The following is an 18,512-nucleotide window of genomic DNA, read 5'->3' as shown; positions in this document are numbered from 1 at the left end:
ACTACCAGGGCCGCCAACATAAGGGGTCGCCATTACTACCGGGGCCGCCAACATAAGGGGTCGCCATTACTACCGGGGCCGCCAACATAAGGGGTCGCCATTACTACCGGGGCCGCCAACATAAGGGGTCGCCATTACTACCGGGGCCGCCAACATAAGGGGTCGCCATTACTTCCGGGGCCGCCAACATAAGGGGTCGCCATTACTTCCGGGGCCGCCAACATAGGGGGTCGCCATTACTACCGGGGCCACCCGGTAATCGCAGAGAACAATACAGCTGTTTGCTTATGCAGAACAGCTGTATTGTTCGCCAAGTGATAGTGGTGTCCTGCTCCGCCTGCATAGCTCTTAAGTAGCTACTTAGTTACTGTAGACTATGCAAAGATGATCACTCAAAACTGTTACTCAAACTGTCGTTTGAGCGACTTTTGAGCTATCATTTGTCAGTGTAAATGGGGTCTTGCTCATCTTCGCAGAACTATTGTGTGGTAAGCGAGTTGGCGGAATTGTGCACTTTACCTGGGACGAGTCTACCAGAAAGATTCAGGAGTCCTAGTGGTACTGTTGTCAATGACAGAGCAGGAGTCGAATGGTGCCTCTCCCAGAAGGGCACTACCTCTTGGGTAAAAACTACCAGACCAACTCACAGAGCGAGCAGTACTGCTATAGATGGCAGAGTTACGATTGTTGAGGCCACGCAAGAGTGCAGGTGGGCCTTCCAGTGGTCCCTCAGGTACTGGAGAAGGCATGCCACTGACTGCGGACATGACTGTCGAGTGGCAGGGAAGGCCCAACTAGCTTTAGTGTGATGGGTGGCAGGCAAGTCCCGGCTACTTTCCGGTGAGCAGTGCTGTGATAAGCATCGGGCTTCCCGTGTGTGTTAGATATAGATAAAGCGTGGCACCTGTCAACATATGAGTCTTTCTCTCCCAGTACCATGCGGCCAGGGTTATGGCATAGGAGTCTAAGAGAGCCCGGGTGCATAGCAGGTCCCCTAACATATAATTTGCAACAGAACTGTGCCGCCTTTTCTTTTCAAATCTAATGTTGGTCATACTGGTTTTCACCCGGGAGCAGGAATAGCTGTGGCTGAATAGAAAATGTTATCATTTTACAACAACATGACTTAAGAGACCCGTTTGTGCAGTTGGTTGTGTTTGACTTGGTCTCTAGGTCACTGGTTGGCGATATGGTACATTTACATTGGATCACGCCTTCCTGATTCTTGCCTGACAGCTTTCTTTACATCTCCTCCAATAACTGTCACTCAGTCGTCTTTGGTGCTACATCGTAAAGCTGATGTCACTCAGGGGCCACTCCTGGTTTCCAAGCCATATAAATACCAGCAACAAATCATTAACCAGCTGCACTATCAATTGGTGGCATTAAATTTCCCCAGCCACAGCTTCCTTGTTTGTCATGTTATTGAACTGCACAAGAAACTGGGGACATTCCCTTAATATCTTCTGACCTTACTGACCACCACTGGACATTTCTCCTTGCAAGATGCATTATATAGAAGATGAGATTCCTGATTACAATGCACATCCATTTGGGACAGGTAGGTGACACTTATAATTTACTTGCCAAAACAGTACAGAGTTCAACTATCCCGGACATTAGAGTCCGTCTACAACTTCCAGTATACCCAATCTCCAATGCTGTGGTTTTACAAAAGGTAGAGAGCCATAGGCTCGAGCCAACTGACATTGACTGTCAATCAGATGGTCACACTGGTGAATGGTTGGATGAATGGGTCAAGTCATGTAAAAGACTTGCTTAGGCTAGGATTAGGCTTATTGTTGCTCTAGGAACTCTGTACCACTCTTTTGATCGAGTGGTAACTGAAGCTACCGTCTGCTCTCACAACTGGGTTTGTTATCCCCTGTTCTGCTCCATCGTAGTTCAGAGCAAAGAAAATGGCAGCAGTGATGATGGATACCAATAGTGCCCAACTGATCCCATTGATTATAATGAAGGTCATTAGGTTTCCTTTATGGCATCTGGCAATTGACTGGACAGTGACTTGAGCTGTGATAGTCTCCACAGCCCCTCCAAGACACATGTGAACTTAGCCTATCTGGATAATATCACTCTTTGTGCCCACATCCTCCTCTAAACAAACTTCCTAAAAAAAGTGAGAACTAATTTACCTTAGTGTGCACAATCCATAAAATGCAGATGGTGGCAGAATTTCATCTCCATGAAGGCAAGAAATGTTAGCCATTACCAGCAGCACCTATGCTTAATTACTTTTAGGGGTCTTTTATTTAAGACCATATTATGTAATTTGGAATTAAATGCATATTTTCGCACTTATGATGCACTAACCACTTTCTGATGTGATTGAGAGAAGTCTGATAACTGTACTATAATAAGTCGTGGACTTGTGTCATCACATAACCAAGAGACATTCTAATCTTCGGGGAGTATATATAATGCAGGTTTCTATTAACAGACTGCAAGCAGAGATCTTGAAAACCATGAGGAATTGAAGTATATCAAAAGTTGCAGCTATGTCTGGACAGAGTTTCAGCCACACGTGGTTTTTGCTATGTGGAAATACAGCTTTAGGGACCTTTCTCACGTGCGAAATATTTCTACAAGTTGCAGAAAATTCTGTACCAACAGCCACAAGTACAAATGTGCGTTAAGGAACAGAAATCTGAAGCACAAATTAAGCTGCATCTTTAGGTGCGTCTTGTAGCAATATTCCACACATGTGAAAGGTCCTTTAGTATATAAGGTGACCAGATTTTCCAGGGTCAAAGCAGGACATAGGGGTGTGGTCAAGGGGCGGGGCTTACCACAACGTACGATTTTTACCTCTGGCGTTATAAAATGTACAGGGCCGTTCAAAAAAAAAAAAAGGCAGGGACCAAATTCTGCAGCATTTTTGCATCCAAAAAACTGTCAAAATGTGTACCATTTGTGTGGATTTTGACTGGAAATCAGCCAGCTTATTTCATACTATGCGGCATTGCCACTGGCCTGCTGTGGCGCCACCTGACCAAGCCGCTGGGAACTGCAAGTTGAGGAGTGCTGATGGCGTAAAGCCTTTGGAGAAGGTAAGTAGGAGCGCTGCATAGTATGAAATAAGCTGCGGATACGCGGCTGATTTCCAGTGAAAATCAGCACCAGTAGTATGAATTTGGACTGTTTTTGTATGCGAAAATGCTGCTGAATTTGTTACGGAAATTTATGCCACATGTAAACATACCCTAAGTCAGCTTGAGATATGCTACCACGTGCAGAATGGCTTTAGTAGTAATAGTGTCCCCTATATCAGCTCCAATAGTAATAGTGACCCCCACAGTGGCCTTAGTAGTAAGAGTGACCCCAACAGTGGCTTCAGTAGTAATAGTGTCCCCTATATTCATCCAAGTAGTAATAGTGCCACTCCCCCATAGTAGCCACCGTAGTAATAGTGACCCCTATATTAGGCCCAGTAGTAATAGTGACCCCTATATTGGCCTTAATAGTAAGTGACCCCCTATAATAGCCCCTGTAGTAATAGTGACCCTCACAGTGGCCTCAGTAGTAATATTACTACTGTGGCTAATATAGGGGACGTTATTAATAATAGTGTCCCCTATATCGGCCCCAGTAGTAATAGTGACCCCTTATTTTAGCCCCAGTAGTAATAGTGACCCCAATATTGGCCCCAGTAGTAATAGTGACCCCCACAGTGGCCTCAGTAGTAATACTATTACAATAGTGTCCCCTATATCGACCCCAGTAATAGTGACCCTCAAGGCAGCTAGAGTACTAATAACCCCCCACACACACACAACACCCATATATTTACCTGCTCCTGGTTTTCAGAGCCCCGCTGTTCCTCTTCTGATTTGTCAGTCATTTTTTACCCTTGGTGACTTGTATTATTGCTGCATTAGAGTGAACGCCCACTTGTGTTTTTCTTGTGTTTTTTTTTTTTACGCGATATCGCTGCGTTTTTTTCACACGATTGTCAATGGGACTTTCTAATGTTAAAAACACATCGCAAGTTGGTGCTTTGTGATTTTTGTGCGATGCGTTTTTAACATTAGAAAGTCCCATTGACAATTGCATTAAAAAAAACACAGCGATATCGCTGTCCACCCTTAGGCCTCATTCAGATGAGCGTGCTTTTTTCCCGGGCCTATGTGCGTAAAAAGAAAATGTGGTCCACGGAAGTGCAAAATGCACGCGAACAGGTGCATTGGCACTCGCATGTTCTATCTTTTGCAGGTGCGGGTATTTTATTCCTCTAAAAAACGACGTAAACACTTCATAGGAAACCAATGGTTCTAATGGACGTGCATAGGCGCACAAAAAAACCTGCTCGTCTGAGTGAGGCCTTACAGTGCATATGTTCTGCACTTTAGTAAATGCTGGTCATGATTATGCAGTAATTCTTGAAAGTGAAAAAACATAAACCACAAATACATTTATATAATTGGCAGCTGTAGAGTGGCAAACAAAGGAGTCGCCCGATTCATTACTACGTTTTCGGGGTCATGAAGAGCAGACATTTGCTGAAAGTTCCCCACCAACAAGGGAAAATGTTCTGGAAGACAAGTGGGTAGATATGTGGCTAGAAGATGAAGACAGGCCTATAAAAGACTTTTACTGTTCTATGCAGAAGAAAAGAGAAAGAAGGTAAATTTGCTATCTCTTTTATATAAACACTAGCTTACCCGTCGCGCGTTGCTGCGGAGACAGACAGACATATATACATACATTCGTTTTTATATATCTAGATAACAACCAATCACAGCGCAGCTTTCAAGTTACCTCAGCGGTATAATATATAACAACCAATCACAGCACCACAGCTTTCATGTTACCTCAGCAGTATAAGAAATAGCAACCAATCACAGCACAGCTTTCATTTTACCTCAGCATTCTCAATATCCAGCAATTGTCTTGCGAAACGTTCGGCGGTGCATCATTTTGTAGTTGAACACACATCCCGTTGCTCGTAATGCCTTTTGCTTTCGTGCTTGAGATGGAAATCAAACGATCTTTGTCTGGGGGGCATAACTGTCGACGATGCTCGCATGCACGCCACCTATCGTAGGATAGATGTACTATGCGAGTAATCTTCCCAGGAGTGTACTCAACAACTTGCCAAAGTTTCATGGCGATTAGATGAATGGTGTAGTAGCGCAAAAAGAACAGACAGACATACATACATTCCTTTTTATATATATAGATGACATCAGGAAGTGAGAGAATTAGATTCCGTACGTAAAATTTGGACGCTAATTCTTTTGCGCTTAGAATTGAATAATCGAGTTGGGACCCATTAACTTTTCCTAATTTTGACATAATCAATGCTAGTGCCAAATTTCAAGTTTCTATTACATTGGGAAGTGAGAGAATTAGATTCCGTACGTAAAATTTGGACGCTAATTCTTTGGCGCTTAGAATTGAATAATCGAGTTGGGACCTATTAACTTTTCCTATATATGACATAATCAATGCTCATGCCAAATTTCATGTTTCTACGACATTGGAAAGTGAGAGAATTAGATTCCATACGTAAAATTTGGACGCTAATTCTTTGGCGCTTAGAATTGAATAATCGAATTGGGACCCATTAAGTTTTCCTATTTATGACATAATCAATGCTCGTGCCAAATTTCAAGTTTCTATGACATTGGGAAGTGAGAAAATTAGATTCTGTACGTAAAATTTGGACGCTAATTCTTTTGCGCTTAGAATTGAGTAATCGAGTTAGGACCTATTAACTTTTCCTATTTATGACATAATCAATGCCTGTGCCAAATTTCATGCTTCTACGACATCGGGAAGTGAGAGAATTAGTGGCAATGATGGAAATCAAACGATCTATGTGGGTGGGGCGTAACTTTCGACGCTCGCACGCGCGCCATTTATCATAGCATAAATGTACTATGCCTACAATCTTCCCAGGAGTGTACTCAACACCTTCCCAAAGTTTCATGGCGATCGGATGAATGGTTTAGTAGCGCATAAAGGACACACAGACACGCATACATGCAGACAGACATACATTCAATTTTATATATATATATAGATATAACTTTGCAAATAGGCCTAAAACAATTTACTGTTTTGTGTCTACAGCTCCTATACAGATCAATGTGTCTCCATGGTTACAGACTACAACCACACTCTTGTAGTCTGATCCTGCTATCCCTTCTGTCTGACTTCTGCTATGGGCTAACCTTCTGTACTTTTTTTTCTTCGGAGTTGGCAGCTTTTACTATTGTTGCACTATTATGATTAGTGACCGTACCTTAGATTCTTGGTCTAATGGAACTGTGGTAGTCTGCTCTATTTAGACCCCGCTGCAGCTCTGCTTATTAGGGTGGCAGCTGTCTATAAGCACAAGCCAATCAAAAGCTCACTAGGAAACCACTGAACCTAAAGCTAATTTCCACTATAACAATAATAAGTTATTATAAACTACAGGTACCTAAAACTACCCATGAGAACAAGACGCTCATGTAATAGATACACATATAGAATAATACAGCAAGCAATGAAATAAAGGCATCATTTTACTACATAAGATGTGTAGGACAGGATTAGAGATGAGCGAGTATACTCGCTAAGGCACATTACTCGAGCGAGTAGTGCCTTAGCCGAGTATCTCCCCGCTCATCTCTAAAGATTCGGGGGAGCGGCGGGGGAGAGTGGGGAGGAACGGAGGGGAGATCTCTCTCTCCCGCTCCCCCCTGCTCACCGCCGCAACTCACCTGCCACCCGCGCCGGCCCCCAAATCTTTAGAGACGAGCGAGGAGATACTCGGCTAAGGCACTACTCGCTCGAATAATGTGCCTTAGCGAGTATACTCGCTCATCTCTAGGCAGGATTCTTTTCTCCCCTTGAATGAACACATTCTTCTTATGAAGGAAAAAACAGGAGAGAAAAATTGCAAGGAAGACGGGGTTGGAGTCCTGGAAGGAGGAAAATGCAAGATCTTGGAGAAAGTTTAAGAATTTAACATCGGATGTTCTACAATACCTAGTTCTATGGAAAGGCACTCTGCAAACTATTGGAGGTATGTGAGCAACATAAGGATACAAGTAACCCAAATAATTAGTCAGAAAATGTTATAATAGGACCTAAATACAGTATATAATGATTAATATTGTAAAGTCAAAACAAACTGGACAAATATTTAGGTGCCCTAGCGGTCCTGCGGAGGAACTGTCACCTCTCCTCACGTGTCTGTTTTATTAAAGGGGTTGTCTCGCGAAAGCAAGTGGGGTTATACACTTCTGTATGGCCATATTAATGCACTTTGTAATATACATCGTGCATTAAATATGAGCCATACAGAAGTTATTCACTTACCTTCCCTGCGCTGGCGTCCCCGTCTCCATGGCTCCGTCTAATTTCAGCGTCTAATCTCCTGATTAGACGCGCTTGCGCAGAAGGGTCTTCTCCCATCTGTTCGGTCCGGCACGAGCGACATTCTGGATCCGCCCCCTTCTACACATCATCGCGTAGCTCCGCCCCCATCACGTGTGCCGATTCCAGCCTCCTGATTGGCTGGAATCGGCACACATGATGGGGCGGAGCTACGTGATGACGTGTAGAAGGGGCGGAGCCAGAATGCCGCTCGTGCCGGACCGAACAGATGGGAGAAGACCCTTCTGCGCAAGCGCGTCTAATCAGGAGATTAGACGCGGAAATTAGACGGAGCCATGGAGACGGGGACGCCAGCGCAGGGAAGGTAAGTGAATAACTTCTGTATGGCTCATATTTAATGCACGATGTATATTACAAAGTGCATTAATATGGCCATACAGAAGTGTATAACCCCACTTGCTGCCACGAGACAACCCCTTTAAATAATTGCATGAGATAACAATTCTGGAGCATCTTTTCTCGGGCCACTTTCATGTGGGCAGGACACGCTGCAGAATTTCTACTAGCCGAATCATTGCATGACGTCTGCAGCGTTTACAGTACAAGCCATCCCATCCAGGGGATTAAAAAAAAAAACACTGCGGATTCCGATTCCGAAACATGTCTGTCTATGCTGCAGAATTGCAAAATTCAACCCTTGAAATATAAGAAATAACATACACACAGCAGATTCCATTGTGGCAGACATTTTTAGCATCTGTCGGACCGGGGAGCTCATAGTAATGACTCTATTGTTAGCTTGCAAAACAGCACATCTAAACACAGTCAGCAATGAGGCTGGGCACTGATCATTGTGTTCTTGGCTCCTGTACTCATTCAGTCCAATTGGGCTGATGGAAATACCCAAGTGTGCGCTGCTCGGTTATCTTCTCAGTGAATAGAGCGCTAGTGCTGGATCAATGCTCCATTCAGTCTCCTCCGCAATACAGGAGGTTAGGGGAAGGGGGAAAGGGACTTGTTATTTGTTTAGCGCCAACTTATTCCGCAGCGCTTTCAGGTAATTTATTTATTAACCCCCAGCAAGCTGGGTACTCATTTTACCAATCTCGAAAGGATGGAAGGCTGAGTCAACCACCGGCTACCTGAACCATTCGAGGATTGAGCCTGCAACCTTCAGGCCGTGAGCGAGAGCTTAGGACTGCATACTGCTGCCTTAAAGGGGTTGTCCCGCGGCAGCAACTGGGTCTATACACTTCTGTATGGCCATATTAATGCACTTTGTAATGTACATTGTGCATTAATTATGAGCCATACAGAAGTTATCAAAAGTTTTATACTTACCTGCTCCGTTGCTGGCGTCCTCGTCTCCATGGTGCCGACTAATTTTCGGCCTCCGATGGCCAAATTAGCCGCGCTTGCGCAGTCCGGGTCTTCTGCTGTCTTCAATGGGGCCGCTCGTGCAGAATGCCGGCTCCGTGTAGCTCCGCCCCGTCACGTGCCGATTCCAGCCAATCAGGAGGCTGGAATCGGCAATGGACCGCACAGAAGAGCTGCGGTCCACGGAGGGAGCAGACCCCGGCGGCCATCTTCAGCAGGTGAGTATGAAGACGCCGGACCGCCGGGATTCAGGTAAGCACTCTCCGGTTTGTTTTTTTAACCCCTGCATCGGGGTTGTCTCGCGCCGAACGGGGGGGGGGGGGGTTAAAAAAAAATAAAAACCCGTTTCGGCGCGGGACAACCCCTTTAAGGCTCTGCGCCACACTAAGTAACCCCTTAGAGGGATTCCCATTCTCAAGATCAGAGGGTTCTTGGCAGTGAAACTCCCACCAATCAGCAAGTCATCCCCTATCCTGTGTATTGCGGATAACTTGTAAATGTGTTACAGCCCCTATAATGAGAGAGAGGAAGTAAGACTACTTCTAGTGGATTTTAAATGTATATGTTTATGTGCAATGCCTTACATAGTACCTAATGTATCCAGGTGCTACTGGATGAGATATTGCAAAGAAAACTAAGAAAAACTGTAGTAACCTGAATACAGCTGATACTATTTTTTGGATAACAATTGTAATAACATTTTAATTTACCCTAAAATATAAAAGTGGCACCAAGATCCTTGGACAGAGTATTCCCAATGCTGGCTGATTCCCAAGTACAGCTATAAGTAAATTATCTGATAATTCATTAGCTCAGTCCCTTGCATACAATGTAATAAGACAGTCAGAAGGTGGCATCGTGGCCCCTAACGCATTCGCCCTGTGTAGAGTTGAACAGGTTGCATATATAGTGCAGTAAGCCCCCCTGGATCCTTGTAAATTGATTTATCAATGTAACATCTACTAATATTTAATGAAAGGTCTTTGGCCTCCAATACAAGATCAGTAAGAAGACCGCACATCTACCATATGCGATTAGAATGCTGATCTTCTCTTATGTGGCAGAGGGGCTTTTCACTCCCCTTCTGGCACCAGGTCCGGATATGACTGCTACCTATGCTATGTCCCTGTATAGAATTCTATAAATTAACAAACTATTTTAGTCTATCATTAAGTTTTTTCTATCTTCTACAGGTCAATTTGGTACCGGAATACAATCATACTTCAGTTTCTTAAGGTTCTTGGTGCTAATGAACTTTGCAACCTTCCTCCTAATTGCCGGGTTCATTGTGATTCCCTACATTGTATTTAATGAACTAGGTTTACAACAGAATCTTACCATTTCTAATACAACTGGTGAGTTTCTGTAAAATGTGTAAAATCAATTTGTAAAATGAATATAAATAAATGTCCTTAATTATATAGTATGCTATGCATTTAAAGGGGTTGTCTCGTGAAATCAAGTGGGGTTCAGCACTTCTGTATGGCCATATTAATGCACTTTGTAATATACATCGTGCATTAATTATGAGCCATACAGATGTTATTCACTTACCTGCTCCGTTGCTAGCGTCCCCGTCGCCATGGATCCGTCTAAATTCGCTGTCTTCTGGCGTTTTTAGACGCGCTTGCGCAGTCCGGTCTTCTCCCTGGTGAATGGGGCCACTCGTGCCGGAGAGCTGGTCCTCGTAGCTCTGCCCCGTCACGTGTGCCGATTCCAGCCAATCAGGAGGCTGGAATCGGCAATGGACTGCACAGAGCCCACGGTGCACCATGGGAGAAGGCCCGCGGTGCATCGTGGGTGAAGATCCCGGCGGCCATCTTGGTAAAGGAAAAAAGAAGTCGCCGCAGCGCGGGGATTCGGGTAAGTTATAAACTTTTTTTTTTTTTTTTTTAACCCATCCCTTGGGTTTGTCTCGCGCCGAACGGGGGGCCTATTGAATAAAAAAAAAACCCCGTTTCGGCGTGAGACAACCCCTTTAAGTTTAGAAGCCATTTCGTATGTCAAAGCTATGATTTCTGGAAATGGTAATACATCTGGATATGACCACTCCCAAAGCTAATAAGCCTACTGATGTGTGCTACACAAAAGGTGCAGCACAGAACTGGAGATGGAGTCTTCAAGGCAGGACATCAATAAAAACAGCAGATACATTGGGGGCACAGGAACACTGAAAATAAATTAAATCTAGAATAATGGAGACATTTATTAATACCCTAGTATATGGGAACAGAAGTCCCTGCACTAGACAGAACGGTGCAGGCACAGCTGGAGCATCCTCTTCTGCTATGTAGTTTGGTGATTATTAGAGTTGAGCGAACATACTCTGCCAAGCTTGATGCTCGTTCGAGTATTAGCGTACTCGATGGTGCTCGTTACTCGAATGAGCATCAAGACTTGTTTGACCCCGCCCCAGTTTTTTGGCTCTTCCCCGCTGTGACGTGCCTGTTTTGGCCCCTCCCTGCCGCAACGCAGCGTGTGCCATTGGCAAATTTTTGGCTGACAGGTGGGGAGGGGGGGAGGAGAGAGAGAGAGGGGGAGGAGAGAGATAGAGACACCTAACTGAATAGGCTAATAAAACCTGTTGCAAAAATGCTTAGAATTGCCAGTTCTGTACATAAAAAATTTTTTCATGACAATTCTACTTTAAGTTAAGAATTATCAAAATTATCAGAGAAAGACTCCCGAGATCGCCCTCCTCTCCATGGTGCCCGGCCCCATCTCTAAAGTCAAAAAAGGGCTTCTCAGACACTTCCTCATGGCTATGCGCCATATCATTTCACAGCACTGGAGACAGAGGGGGGCAATCCCAAGGACGAAATGGGTGGAGGCAGTAGATCACATTAAATACCTTCGGAGTTCCGAGACCGAGCCTAACCGGGGCACAAGGGACACATGGGCGCCCTGGGTGGACTTCCGGAGCTCACCATCACTTCTTCGGTGGCTCGTCGACGGATCCGTGTAGAAAGCGACGAAGAAACAGGACGAGAGCCACGAGGGGCTGAAACCCGTCAACCTAGCCTACTTCGCCCCAACTAGCAACCCCTTGTTCAGACACAGGTGAAAGCTCATTCCCCCCCTGTTTCCCTTCCCCTCCTCTCTTTCTCTTTTCTTACTGGGATCAATGTTCCTGCCGAGTCGGCTATTCTTATTGTTTTACATAAAAATATGTTCTGCACTTGTTTATGCTTAGTATATATAGATGTGATATGCAGAGTGGAAAATCAATAAACAGATTTTGAAAGAAAATTATCAGAGAAAGCGTAAACCACTGCACCCCTACACAAAACTACTCCATTCTCTTCTCCGATAAATACTTCTCCACTCCTCCTGGATCTAAACTCAGGGAAAACTGACAATTAAAGATGATGCCTTAAGAGAAAGAAAACTGCTGATAAATGCAGGATAAAAGACATGTAATGGTCAGATCACTGGCGTAACTATAGGGGATGCAGGGGATGCGGTTGCACCCGGGCCTAGGAGCCTTAGAGGGCCCATAAGGCCTCTCTTCTCCATATAGGGAGCCCAGTACTATGAGTAAAGCATTATAGTTGGGGGCCCTGTTACAGGTTTTGCATTGGGGCCCAGGAGCTTCAAGTTACGACTCTGGGTCAGATATAGTATTTCTTTTCATGTATACATTCATGACTATTTATTCTGAAATCATCTGAAAGTTTAGATACGTTTGATTTGGGGAAGTGGTTAATTTGTGGCGGTCTACAGCAATTAAGGTCTGTTTACTCTGTAGGCAGAATGAATTTTGTCATTTATTACAATAGTGGTAGGTGTTGTGCAGCACACAGGTTTCTTATTTGACCGTGTACCACCCTGACACCCAGGGGCAGACTGGCCATTGAACGCATTGGGAAAAATCCTGGTGGGCCAGTCGAGTGGAAGTGTTCTAAACTGAAAAATAAAACACCTATACTCACCCCTACCACTTCTCCCACTCCTGGCTTCTACAGTATACGGTGCACTGGATCCCAACTGACTTCTGGGTAAAGCGATCAAATGCCAAACACATGATGGAAATGGCCAGTCCTGGTGAACACACTGCTCGAAAGTCAGTCGGGTACCAGCACGGCGTGTACTGCAGAAGCCGGGCGTAAGAGAAAGGACAGAGGTGAGTATAACCGTTTTTTTATTTTATTATATATAATAATAATAGTTGCTGCACTGTGCCATGAGGGGCATTATTTATTAATTATGATGGCCAGGAGGGGAATTTAAATTTAAAACTTCAAGGGGACATGAGGGTCATTACTACTAAATGGAGTCATGAGGGGCATTATTTATTACTTATCTTGGTCATAAAGGCATTACATATTAATTGAAGCTATGTTGGGTGGCATTAATACTATCTGGAATACCATGGGTGGGGCGATTGTATAGATGTTCGGAATACAAAGCCAGTTGGCTTAGAAATTGAAGAGTCAAAGACGTCTGTGTGTCAAATTCTGCAGAGAAAAAATGTGATTAAGTGAAGCCATCATGGCAGTCTGACCCAGGTGGAGAAGAAAAGAGTTAACAACTTAGAAGGGAAGTCACCTGTGATCACTGGATATAATGGTACTGTAATCACTTATACGATCTGCAGAGAATCTGTGTAGAACTGGTGTCTATTGTAAAATGGTCACTGTATGGGGTAATATTGGTCTTTGCATGTTTTTTTTTTCAGTAACAGTATGGTAGTATCATGTGATCATAATCTGGGGGTATTATTCGGCCCTCATATAGTGGTAATATTGGTAATATTGATTTTTAGAGTGGTCCTTCGTTAGTAACAGTATTGTGGTAGTAATGACTATGTGGTGGTAATATGTGATCATAGTGTGGCGGTATAACTTGTTGGTTTTGTTATAGTGGGTTTTGTTAAGTGATAGTAGGCGGTTATTATATCAGTTATGATGATTGCAGCGATACTGTGTAGGTTTTTTCCTTTTAGAAAATCAAAAATAAAACCAGGTTTTGTTTTATCTGTGTAATTTTATAAATAAACTTTATTAAAATGTATTCCGTTATATATTTAGTCCCACCAGGGACATCACAGTGTGATCGTTTGAATGCTCTTATAATTCTTTGGTTTAGTCAGAATAGCCAAGAATTATTCCATATGCTTCTCAAACTGCAAAGCAATTTATTAGTCTGTGCTGAGGGCTCACCCTGGGGCTGTATTCAGACGAACGTATATCGGCTCGGTTTTCACGCCGAGCCGATATACGTCGTCCTCATCTGCACGGGGGGAGGATGGAAGAGCCAGAAGCAGGAACTGAGCTCCCGCCCCCTCTCTGCCTCCTCTCCGCCCCTCTGCACTATTTGCAATGGGAGAGGTGGGCCGGGGGCGGGGCTAAGTTCCGATAATTAGCCCCACCCCTGGCCCACCTATCCCCATTGCAAATAGTGCAGAGGGGTGGAGAGGAGGCAGAGAGGGAGCGGGAGCTCAGTTCCTGCTCCTGGCTCTTCCATCCTCCCCTTCCTGCACATGAGGATGACGTATATCGGCTCGGCATGAAAACCGAGCCGATATACGTTCGTGGGAATGCACCCTAATAAGCATACAGCTGTAGCATGCCTGGAGGGAGGTCTCTCCTATGCCTCTTGCTGCCCTGGCTACCCTTCGGCATGCAATCTAACCACCTAGATGCCATGGTCGTTATTGACCATGGCATCTAGGGAGTTCAATGACCGGGATTGTAGTTTTCTCTGATCATGGCACTGCAAGGAGAGCCTGGCTGTCAGGCAACACAAGACTCTTGTGGTGATCATGTGGGCGAAGGACTCATGACATAAATGTCCATCATAAAGGCTTCAGAAAAGCCAGTCTATGTCATGGAGGCCTAATGGGTTAAAATTAGGTGGCACCTTAATGTATACCTGTAGTTCTAACATGTTCTGTGCTTTGTAGAAAATGTGTTACGGCGAGCTATACATGCTGCATAGGCGTTTCTCCTACTACCACTAATGTGGCTATAGCTGGCAGTTTCTGACACCTACCTACTTGTATTTGCCCCACTTGCAGAAGGTTTGGGCCCACCTGTAGCATCAGGCCACTTGTCTAGGGCCACTTTGGCTTCCTAATCCGCCCTTGCTGACAGCAGCCCTTACAGCTTTAGTACTATTTGACCTGAATCTATGATAGTGCAGTTGAATTAAGGCTTGCACATAGCTACTGGCACTAACACAAAAAAATCAAACTGTATCCAGGAACTAAGCCATGTATTCCTGGCAAAGAAGATACAGTATAATGCAAAGCGGTTTCCCATCATATAGTCAGACTAAGCTATAATTTACCATGGTAAACAATTTGTAATCTCTAATGTCAACATTTGTTGATACCAATGAAATGCCCTGCCCAAAACTGATTATGATGAAGGGGTGGTGCATAATACAGAGATTTAAAGGACAAAGAGAGGATCCTTGTGTCATATACCACCCCCATAGGCCCTGCAAAAGGCATAACATAGCACATAAATTTTACCTCCAAATGTCTACAGATTAATTTACAGATTAATATCTTTTCTTTATAGGTGTTTGTTTCCAGTACAACCCATATCCACAAGGACTAGTGAGATTTTACGTCTTCATCATGGACATCCTGATGGGAACAGTGAGCATAACAGATAATTAATAACACTGTGCAATAAATTAAAAAAATAATTACAGAAATAATTAAGATTTTACATAAAGTAATTAATGTTTCTGTAAAATCAAAACCTGCTGATTCCACTGGTATAACTGAATAATAGCGGCACGTCTTATTTTCAAGCTATTTAACCCCTTAGTGACCAAACTTTTTTTTCTTTTTAAAAAAATCGTAACTCCTTTATTTATCGATCAACGTCGCTGTATGAGGACTTGTTTTTTGCGGGACGAATTGTATTTTTAATGGTACTATTTACTTTACCATATAATGTACTGAAAAACTTTTAAAAAGTTCTAAGTGGAGTAAAATGAAAGAAAAAAAAACAAACACAAAATTCTGTTACTTTCGGTGCGTCTTGTTTCTACAGCCCACAAACTGCAACAAAAATGACATGATAACTTAATTCTATGGGTCAGTGCGATTACTACAATACCAAACTTATGTAGTTTTTTTTCTTGCTGTACTACTTTTATTTTCTTTCAAAGACATTAAATTTTTTAAAATTATTTTCTGCTGCATCTTCTGCACCCAATAACTTTTTTATTTTTCCAGCCATGTAGTTGTGCGAGGGCTCATTTCTTCTGGGACGTCCTGTAGGTTACATTAGTACCATTTTGGAATACATATAACTTTTTGATTGCATTTTTTTCTTGGAGACAGAATGACCAAAAAGCGCTTTTCTGGCGTTCTTAATTTTTTTTTCTGCCCGACCTTTAAACAAAAGCCTCCACCCAGGGGCAGAGAGAGGAAGACAGCCAACTCCCAACAGAACATAATAAAAGGGAGCTCGTGTATGGTAGCTGCACTCACAAGTGCGCGCGCACACGGTGCCACATGCCACCAGCACCATGCTGGCCAGGCACCCGCGCCCCCGGCAGCCGCCCCGCACCCTGAACACCGCCGCCCCGCACCCTGCACATCGCCGCCCCAGGAGGACCAGCAACCACGGCATGGTAACATTACAACTTACTGGTGGATGATCCACAGTGTTTACGCCACATGGAAACATACCCTATATGTTACATAAACCTACCCTGATAGTGTTAAGTCAGCGCACGGTGTGTAACAGCGATTGCGAAACAGTTTGTTCTTTTTATTAAGCAAAGTTAATGGCGAGCCGACTGGATTTATTGTATAGGCATATTTCCAAAAAATGCAATACAACGGCAATTGGATTACATAATTCACCATAATTGCAAAACCTTACGTGGCAGAAAAAAACCGAATATCATATTTGAATTCAGTGCATTAAAGTTGCTATAAGCCGCCTATCTGCTTATCTGTTACAAAAATTGTATTGCACAGCGTAATTGTTTTGAATGTTTGGTATACTTCCCGTGTCTCAGGGTTTAAAAGGTGTGTATGAAATTGAAAAAAACATGGCTGCTTTCTTTCAGAAACAGCGCACTCTTGTCCATGGTCTCTGTCTGGTCAGCTCAGCCTGATCTACTTGAATGGGATTAGGCTATCATACTAGACACAACTGATGGACATACCTGCAGCTATATCAAGAAGAAAGAAGCCATGTTTTCCAATCTTCTACAATCTCTTTAAGTTGCAAAAATATTGCAGTTCAAAAAATGAACAAAATGAAAGAAAGGCTGTGAACATACATGTATACCATTTCGTGGGCGCCCATGAACTCGAAAGTGTAGACAACTACACTTTCCAATACAGTTGAAAAGAAGTTATTCATACTGAAAAGACATACACCAAAAGTACAATCTTTTGGCAACATCAATCCAGCTATAGGTTATAGATGTATGTGACATACATATTGGGTGTTTTGCTCTGAGAATATGCCAGGCGTACATACCGAATTAGATGTGAGGCTAGTCTAAAATTAACTGCAAAAATGCAATTGCAAATAAATGCTCATTTTCTATAAGACTAACCTGATTTTTAAGCCTGAAGAAAATGGATTTGTAAGAAGAGAGTGGAGCTCAATGGAAATATCAGTATTCATGGGTGGGGCCAGGCAGCTCAGGGGCAGGGCTTAATATAGAATGGTACACTACTAATCTGATCTGCAGTTAGTAAGCAAAATAAAGAACAAAACAGAAAAATATACAATCTATGGTCCATACGAGTGACATAGCTGGATGTCAGTTTCTGAGGACAGATTTGTGAACTGGTATGATCTCAAGACAGGGGTTTAGAGTAGCACAGCAAGGAGCAAGAGAAACTTGTAGACAGCTTGGCAGCAAACAGTGAGCCTGAGGTGTGAAGTCTAAAGTATCACCATGGAGGTGTGGACTTTACAAGTGGGACACCAAGGTTGCTGTCCCCAGATTAGTTCCCAATAGCAAGTTGGACAGTAGATGGCATAGTCAACATAGATCTGGCTCTGTAACAGATGTCAGTTCCAAAATCAAAAGACAAGGTGAGGCCAAGGTCGGTAAATGGAAAGGTCAGGTCACGCAAAGTTTAGCAAGCCCGGAAAACACTAGGAATCGGAAAATGCCAACACAAAAATAGCCGGGAAACTCAACACAGAGGCCGTTATCCAAGTAATGAGACACTGGAGGGATTTTCCTTTAAGGGTACTTCAACACACCCACAGCGGAAAAACTGCACCTTACAATTGAAAGGGTGAAATCACATTAAAATCGCATTAAAAACCGCTTCAACATCAGCACCAAAATCTGTTACTTGTGAACAAACGAATTAGGAAAAGTGGCGTCATGCACAGCCGCAAGTCCTGTGGCTAAAGTCATGCTTCATAACCAGAGGAGAACCATCACAACCTGCTGCCATGGTCATGCCACGTCAGATTGAGTTGGCACACAGCTGATAATAATATCATAAATAAATGTGGATTTTATATATATATTTCTAATAATGTGTGTCCTGCAGATGTTTTCCTTGATCATTTTCACTAGTCACCTTTAATACACAATGCTCTTCTTTACTCCAGGGATTTATGGAGCTCACTTATATGTTTTATGGATTCTACAAGAAAACCTCTGTGAACTTGGCTGCTTTTTCCTATAATATTCCTCAGGCATATCTTGTAACAACTCTGGTTTACTTTCTTCTCAGTCTGTTGTGGATAGTGATCAGGTAAGAAAAACTGAAAAGAAAGATCTGGTACGGTGTTAGCCAGTAGAGCAAAATGTGATTGTTCTCAGCAAGAGAAACCAAG

General features: G+C 43.4%; 1 protein-coding gene across 1 annotated transcript in view; it reads left to right on the top strand.

The window, feature by feature from the left end:
* The first annotated feature begins 1,388 nt into the window (after positions 1-1,388).
* Positions 1,389-18,512, top strand: part of TMC4 (transmembrane channel like 4) — a 39,322-nt gene continuing 22,198 nt past the window's right edge. The window contains exons 1-6 of the mRNA XM_066607783.1: positions 1,389-1,561; positions 4,446-4,641; positions 6,885-7,033; positions 9,918-10,079; positions 15,252-15,331; positions 18,285-18,430. Coding sequence (XP_066463880.1) covers positions 1,507-1,561; positions 4,446-4,641; positions 6,885-7,033; positions 9,918-10,079; positions 15,252-15,331; positions 18,285-18,430 — 788 coding nt within the window. The 5' untranslated portion in view covers positions 1,389-1,506. The remainder of the gene's footprint in view (positions 1,562-4,445; positions 4,642-6,884; positions 7,034-9,917; positions 10,080-15,251; positions 15,332-18,284; positions 18,431-18,512) is intronic.

This window comes from Eleutherodactylus coqui, chromosome 6 (genome assembly GCF_035609145.1).
Source record: "Eleutherodactylus coqui strain aEleCoq1 chromosome 6, aEleCoq1.hap1, whole genome shotgun sequence".
Taxonomy (NCBI): domain Eukaryota; kingdom Metazoa; phylum Chordata; class Amphibia; order Anura; family Eleutherodactylidae; genus Eleutherodactylus; species Eleutherodactylus coqui.
This window is presented reverse-complemented; position numbering and strand designations above follow the sequence as displayed.